The 7744-nt window shown below is 37.4% G+C and overlaps 1 protein-coding gene across 1 annotated transcript; it reads left to right on the top strand.

Annotated features, from left to right (window-relative positions):
• Window positions 1-3103: 3103 nt before the first annotated feature.
• Window positions 3104-6838, top strand: LOC144659925 (uncharacterized). Its single transcript, XM_078520454.1, has 2 exons — window positions 3104-3648; window positions 5174-6838. Exons 1-2 carry the CDS (start codon window positions 3159-3161, stop codon window positions 5935-5937), a joined length of 1254 nt encoding a protein of 417 aa, XP_078376580.1. The 5' UTR covers window positions 3104-3158; the 3' UTR covers window positions 5938-6838.
• Window positions 6839-7744: the final 906 nt, after the last annotated feature.

Below are 7744 nucleotides of genomic sequence, written 5' to 3'. Positions count from 1 at the left end.
ATTTACACAGTATTCACACCTGTGTGACGGTTTATGCCCACGCACATAATTTGATAGATATAGTTTTTTTATAAAAAAAAATTGTCTGGAATCGTTTTTTGCATCCTCAGAAACTGATAACCAGCATTCATATCTTTTTAACATTTTTTTTTAGTTTGCATAACTAAAAAAGCGAAAATCAGTGCTATTAACGTCTCGATCTACCGTCAATATATGCAAATTGTGCTTATTTATTTGTCCATTAACATTTGAGCTATCATGTTTAAAATATCAAACACGGAAAATTTACTTCTGTTTTAAATGTACTCTAACTTCAGCTTTTAATATCGACTGAACGCCCGTTTAGGAATAGAAATAAAATCAAAGTGCCTTTAATTTTTCTTGTTCATATAACTGTGTTAATCTCATGAACACATCACTGACAATTGAATTTGGTCATTTCGGGTGATTTTTTCGTCAATTTTTATGAATCACGCTAAAAGATCGGTGAACGTATGTGTGTTGTAACTTTGGTTCAGTCAAGTGTGAAGAATATTGAACAAATCTTAAACAAAACATGCGAAGAGCATACTGAACGAAACGAAAATGAGACGCTCAGACCGACAATCAATAACACTTAAGCTGTGCCATATCCTCAAATACACTACATGAGTAGAAAACCTTATTTTTAGATCAACATACTTTTAACGAAGAACCGGTTGCATGCTTAGTTCGTTGAAAATAAAAGTGCGAAAATACAACCATAAATTAAACGGTCTCTACTATATTGCTGTATATTGCCGGTGGAGAATAAGTAAATCATTGCCACTCACCTTGGCTCTCCTTCTTATAATAAGCGCCTTTACTCAAGCAATTAAAACCTGCGGAAAATATTTAGTGTAACCGTCAGGGTTTGCATTAAATTGGAGAATTTATAAGTGTTATTATATGGCTACAGTAGTACGCGCGCTCTGATTGGCTGCTGAGCGGGCATTATTTTCTTGTAATGACCGGGCATTATGAAAATTTTTCTCGGCTCGGCGGTTTTTTGAGTTGTGAGTAAAAGCTACTAGCGCAATTGCGAGAACGACAATAAATACCGACAAAATGTAACTATCTTTTCAACAACTGAAAGAAAAATATTAGCATGCCGATACTTCTTTAGTATGAGCGACGAAGAGAGCCACAGAGAGCGAGAGCGAGTTTCACCTCGGTGTTTTTTAGATATTTCAGTTTAGAATAGCGCTAAAAGGCCATATAATAAATAACTTATTAACCTCGTCCGTTCGGTCATTACAGGGCAATCTCAGACCTCGGCGTTGATGTATTGACCTCGCTATCGCTCGGTCAATACATCAAGGCCTCGGTCTGAGATTCCCCGGTAATGACCTCACTCTCGGTTAATAAGTAGTATTTATACCCATCCTACCTGGCTTTCTCTGGAAAAAAAGTAAAGCTCAACTGAAAATGACCGTGATTATAGCCACGTGAGATGTAAAATATGCAGTCTACTGACTGGCGATGATGACACATTGCCCTAGGCAGTTGCTGTTGAAACATATTTGCTTGTTATATAATTTTAATATCAGTTTTTATTATATAAACATCAGTGAAATACCAGGAAATCTTTCGCGCGAAAAATTCATATCTTCACACGTGAAAATAACATGTTATTTTCACATGTGAAGATATCGATTTCGAAACATTTTCTGACAAGTTTGCTCTGTTTCAATGCTTAATGAGCCAAAGGAAATCGATATTAAGTCGAAACATGTTCGGATCTTCCTCGGCAACCTTCGGCAATCTTCGGATATCTTCGCAAATTTTTGGAAAAGTTCGGAAAATGTTCGGAAACATTCGTACGACCTTCGGACAACATTTTGCAAATCTTCGGAAATCTTCGGAAAATGGTCGGCAATCGTCGGAAAATCGTCAAAAACATCGTAATTAGTAAGTTTATATAATAAACAGAATATTACATGGTTGCTTGGAGATATGAAATTTATCTAGCGCAACCATGTAATATCCTCTATCAATTTTTCAGTTCATGAGGCAGACCAGTATTTTGCTTTAATTAAAATAACTGTGAGTATACAACTAAAACTTTACTATTAGTTAAACATTGTGACAACCGTAAGATAGCTTTTGAATTTCATAATATATCCTTTCTTTATTATAGGAAATTAACGCTCGTGTTAATTAAGGTATTTGAAATAAACGCGACTTAAATTAACGCGAATTGGAGGGAAACTTACTCCTGAATAAAGGAAATTAACGGAAAAGAGGCGTTAAACTTTTAAAATGAAGGAAATTATCGCGATTGACAATAGAAAGCGCAGTTTGTGGCAACAACAAGAACAAATTTATTTCAACATTGAAAGTTTTTGGCAAATCAAAAGAAGTTGATGTGTCGGGAGTGTTGAACTGGCCTACTGAAAACAGGCATGAACTGGAAATATCGTAAACAATATACCCGTAAACTATGTCTGCTCGGGATCCAGAATTTGGGATAATAATAACAGAAATTAAAGTCGCGGAAATTCTAACTGATCTATTTCAGTCTCAGTTGCAATTCAGTGCATAGGCGATTTGCTTATGCCACTCGGGCAATGGTCGGCAATGCTTTTATCACCTAGTCAGGGATTAACCGGCTGTGGATTTCGATTTTGTAATCTTGCAATCTACACTCTAACACTTGAAGACACTCTGTAAAGATAAGCGGTTAAAATCATTCTCGTAAGGCCTTTCGAGCCTTTAATTTTTCAAACATATGGCTGGGGAGGGGGTCGGGTGTTAGGGGCTCCCCCGTGTTCTCTTACTGAATTGGACTGCGTTATTGTTCAATCTGAGCGAGAGACCCCATAAAGTCACGGAGGCGCACTCGTATGGTAGAGTCCCTTGGGTAGAGTTGAAAGAAAAATATGTATCTCGGGCTGCTGCCAAGAACGTAGCCCAAAACAGGATCAGATGGAGGGCAATGGTATCGGACTTTAGTTCCGCAAAGAAATAAGAAGACTTTAGAAAGAAAGAAGATTGTTCAATCGAGCAAATAATTTAAATCAAAATATGCAAACTCTGACTCTTTCTCAGATGCAAACGAGATGGTTAAACAAAGAAGTTAGTTTCAAAAAGGCAGTACTTAATTATTCAGTTATTTACGTTTCAGCTTTGGTATAACAATGGCCGCCAAAAATCAAGATGAAACATCCTTCCAATTAGATGACATGTCACAAGAGCCCAAGACAGAGACAAGGCTGACTCATTTCGCGTTTGCAGTGTTCGGTTTCGTCATATATGTCCTCTTTTCGGTGATTCTTTCGGCAGCAGAGGATGCATTACAAGACACGTTCATTCCCACATCAGTTGTTATCTTGTTGATATATTCCTGCATGTTATTGTCTGCGCTCATTTTACCTCAATTTATCCATCATGTGCCACAGTCTGTGTTCTTAGCATTTGTTCTCGTGTCCATGGTATGCGGTCAGATTCTCTACGCTGCCGTGGATCGTGTTGTCATTCGGCTTGTTGGAGTTTTCTTGGCATCAATCGGTCAGACAGTCGCTGAAGTTGGGAACGTTTCACTGAGTGCGCTTTATAGCGACAAGGCAATGTCTTGGTTTGCATTTGGAACCGGTTTGGGATTCTTCATTGGTCCTTTGTATTTTGCGGGTGAGTTAAACTTTATCAATAATCTTTGGATGTTTTAAAAACTTTATCATAAACCTTATGCTAGCGCTATAAGAAGCCATATTCGTCGAAGACAATATTATGCTTATTAGGCAGCAAAGAAAGTAATGTAAAACCCTGAGTTTATTTGCTAAGCTTCTGCCTAGTGGTTGTCATTTGAATGCAGACTGTAACTTTTAAAAAACAGCTAACACTGGTTTAGAACTATCATTGATCTGAGAATAAAAGAAAAAATCTAGAATGCTTGCCAGCATCCAGTCATTCATCTATGTTATTTTATTTTTGGGGGTACGGTAATGTACGATAATGAGTTTAAAGCAAAGGAAAAAAAATTTTAAACCAAGGATAAAATTGAACCACAACATATATTTCATCTCGGGTTGAAGCGTTTCTGCTAGAACGTTGTTAAATCATATCCTAGTTGTACATTTTAAAAATGACCGATTAAATAATGGCTACGAAACAACTAAAACTAGCCGCCATTTTAAAGTGGTATTTAAGTAAAATCAGTGAATTTAAATTTTAATGCATTCGATCTCTATCGACTTAACAAAACAATGGTTGTATTAATATGTAACGAAGGATTTTTCGTTTGATACGAATTAGCTCTTCCGCAGAAAACTTCCACTAGTGCTAAATTCATATAAGACAACTAAAAAGATCGACTTACTTTTTGTTGACTAAAAAACTATTGAACAATACCCCCATATTCTACTCTTTCATTCATGTCAATTTTTTAATTATTTTTATAATTTCATACAATTTCATCCGCTTTGGGCGTCCCGCACTTATTTGCTTCGACACATTTTCCATCAGAAACGAAAAATAAGTCTGTTTTTCCCTGCGAAGGTCGCTTGACATAAAGAAATTGTTACTTTACGCGTTTATCTGATAAAATTTGTGTCCGAGATAATATTCATATTCTAAGATAAATGAAGGCCAATGCAAATAAAGGGACGGTGATGCCCTGACAACCATTAGTAATCACACTATCATGCACTGGATTTTGGAAAACGTTACGAGTTAGTATTACGTCAAAAAACCTTGAAGATGTGATACGATAGTTGTAGCCAGGCAAAGTAAGGATTTTTTTAAAACGACAGAATTAGAAAGGTTGTCACGAAATGAATTGGCCATATTTACCAAGGAAGACTAGGCAACTACGGAAAATATAATGAGACGTTTTCTTTAAACTTCAGACGTAATAATTTACACGAGACTTACAATCACACTGGACTGGACTGGTATGGATTAAACTGGACTGGAGAAAAAACGGACTGGACTGAACTGGATTAAACTGGACTGGACTGAACTGGATTAAACTGGTCTGGACTGGACTGGTGCGGATTAAAATGGACTGGACTGGACTGGACTGGATTTGATTAAAATGGACTGGACTGGACTGGGCCGGTTTGTATACTGTGCACGCACATCCTTAATCTCTGATTACAGCTGGTATTGATATATTTCAGTTGCCTAAAAATCCAAACTTTTTGTTCTTATGCAGGAATGACGACCCTAGCTTGTGTCTCTCCCAAAACAACAGTCTTGGTAACATCTGCCCTGCCATTGGCATACCTAATGTCTTATGCCTTTATGGAAAAGAAAAATTACTCTAATAAGTCAGATGAAGCATATGACCAACACTTGACATGTAACGAGAAGCTAGCACTGATGTTTCAGAACCTCCGTGGCGTGGCAGCATTTTCTGTGGGTGTATTTATTGAATACCTTATTCTCGGTAGCATTGTGACAACACTGGCATTTCAGAACTCGCCATTTGGCCCACGTGACCATTACGTGTATTACGTATTGATGGTAACCAGTGGTGAATTTATCGGCAGATCGTACATTAGCATGTTTTCTGCTTGCTTAAACCCTCAGTATTCTCTTGCTGTCAGGCAAACATGGATTTTTTCAGGAGTTCTGCTCATTTTGGGAACCTTGCTGGGTTTTGCGGCCTGGTATCGTTTCCTTCCAAACGTTGGCCCCGTTTTGGTGCTGGTTTTGGCGATTGGTATTTTGGATGGGATGCTTTACGTCAACACGATTCTATCTGCGGCACAAGACGAAGATTTTCGAAGCAAAGTGTTTTCCCGCGGTTTTTCCATGCTTGGATTTGCCGTGGGTTCTTTAATAGCAGCCTTGCTGGGTTTGCTCGTGGAACCAGTTTTGAGAGAACATTGCATTGAAGTGTCCAGTTCAGACCAATTCTGCTTTACAAGGCCAATGTTAGGATTGAACTCTTCACGTTTGTGCGTGACAAGTTAGGGTCATGTGCTGAAATTTGATTAAGAACGAATTTTATTTTTTCCTACTTGTTCTAAATGATAAATATATGTACTAGAAGAATAAATCTTTTTTAAAATCCTGATCTGTAACCAACATGGTCATCACCCATTGTTGACGTGAATATGTACATAGCGGTCAGGAATGAATTTACCGCAATACTTTGTTTTTAAATTTAAAAAATAAGAATATTAAGAACATCAGAACATCAGTTAGGCTCAAATCTTCGAAAAAGTTAAGAACGTCCAGGTTCGGCCGAGAATTAGACTTTCTTATATATAAAAAAGAGTGTATAATTTCAGTCTCTACAGTATTGCCGGTAGGATCTTAGGAAGTGAGTGAATTATTGCGGCCTCTCGCCTTAGTTCTCCTTTTTTATAATTAGCGCCTTTAATCAAGCAATTAAAACCTGCGGAAAATATTAAGTGTAACCGTCAGTTCTGCATTAAAATGGAGAATTTATGATGGGTCAAACTTATCCTACCTGGCTTTCTCTGAAAAAAAAAAGCTCTACTTAAAATGACAACTGTGATTAAGCCAACTGAGATGCAAACTGTACATTCTACTGACGCTGTATATTTTTGGGTGGGTGTGCCGCTGGGACTCTGTACCCTATACCCTGTACCCTGTACCCTCTCTTACCCTATACCAGACCATCGTCAGCTGGTTTTGCAACCCTATACTAGACTAGATATCGAAAATCCCTACCCTATCCCAGACTTGCTTCTTTTTGAAACTGCATCACTATAAGTGTTTTCAATGGAAAACCATCTGTCAACAATGTTGTCACAATGATTTTATTCACGTCTAGGGAAGCCTCTTTCTCTTCCGAGTTTCTATTCCTATTCTGGACTAAATCCTTCATACCACTGATCAGTTTCTCGGCAAATGATACCCTATTCTAGGCCAAAACTCTCTGATTTCTATACCCAGACTAAACTCCTTAAAAACCATACCCTTCACAGCGGCACATACCTATATAGCTCAAATATGGCAGTGCAAGCCCCCCCCCCACCCCCAGGGACACACTACCCTAGGCAGTTGCTGTTTAAGGACACGACATTTGCTCGTAATATGATTTTTAAAATATCAGTTCCAATTTTTAAGTTTATGAGGCAGACCAGTATTTTGCTATAATTAAAATGACTGTGAGTACACAACTAAAACTTTACTATTAGTTAAATACTGTGACAAAATAAGATAGCTTTTGAATTTCCTAACATATCCTTTTATGTTTATTAATTTTGTGTATATGAGTAGTACAGTCGACTTTCTTTAAGTCGGAAACCGTCGGAAACGGCTCCAACTGCTCGTCTTAGAGAGGTGTCCGTCTAATAGGGAGTTAAGTTACAGTAAAATAACCGAAACATGACTGGGACGGGACCAACACCAGATGTCCGTATTAGCCAAAATGTAAATTTTTCTCCAGAAAATAAGAACCCATTAAGAACCTAAATACATGTAAATAGCCTAAATTTAAGTTAACTACCATTTATGAAAGAACCTGAAAAAAACTACGTTCTTACTCGCCGGTTTTTACTGTATATTATTGTATTGGTAAAGGCACAACAAGCACGGAGATAGTGTACATTTAATGGGAAAACTAAGTGAATTCAATACCATTTTCAATTGATCATGAGTTTCTATTTTACTATGTCAATTTATATGACACTTATCTGGGGCAATTTTCCTGTCTTCGTGAAATCAAACGTTCTAAATCAGCACTATCCGTAAAGCCGCTCTTTTGAAATGTAACGAAAAACAATTAAAGAAATTACTCTATAAAACT

This window comes from Oculina patagonica, chromosome 7 (genome assembly GCF_052425735.1).
Source record: "Oculina patagonica isolate OP01 chromosome 7, crgOcupat, whole genome shotgun sequence".
NCBI classification, from domain to species: Eukaryota; Metazoa; Cnidaria; class Anthozoa; order Scleractinia; family Oculinidae; genus Oculina; species Oculina patagonica.
This window is presented reverse-complemented; position numbering and strand designations above follow the sequence as displayed.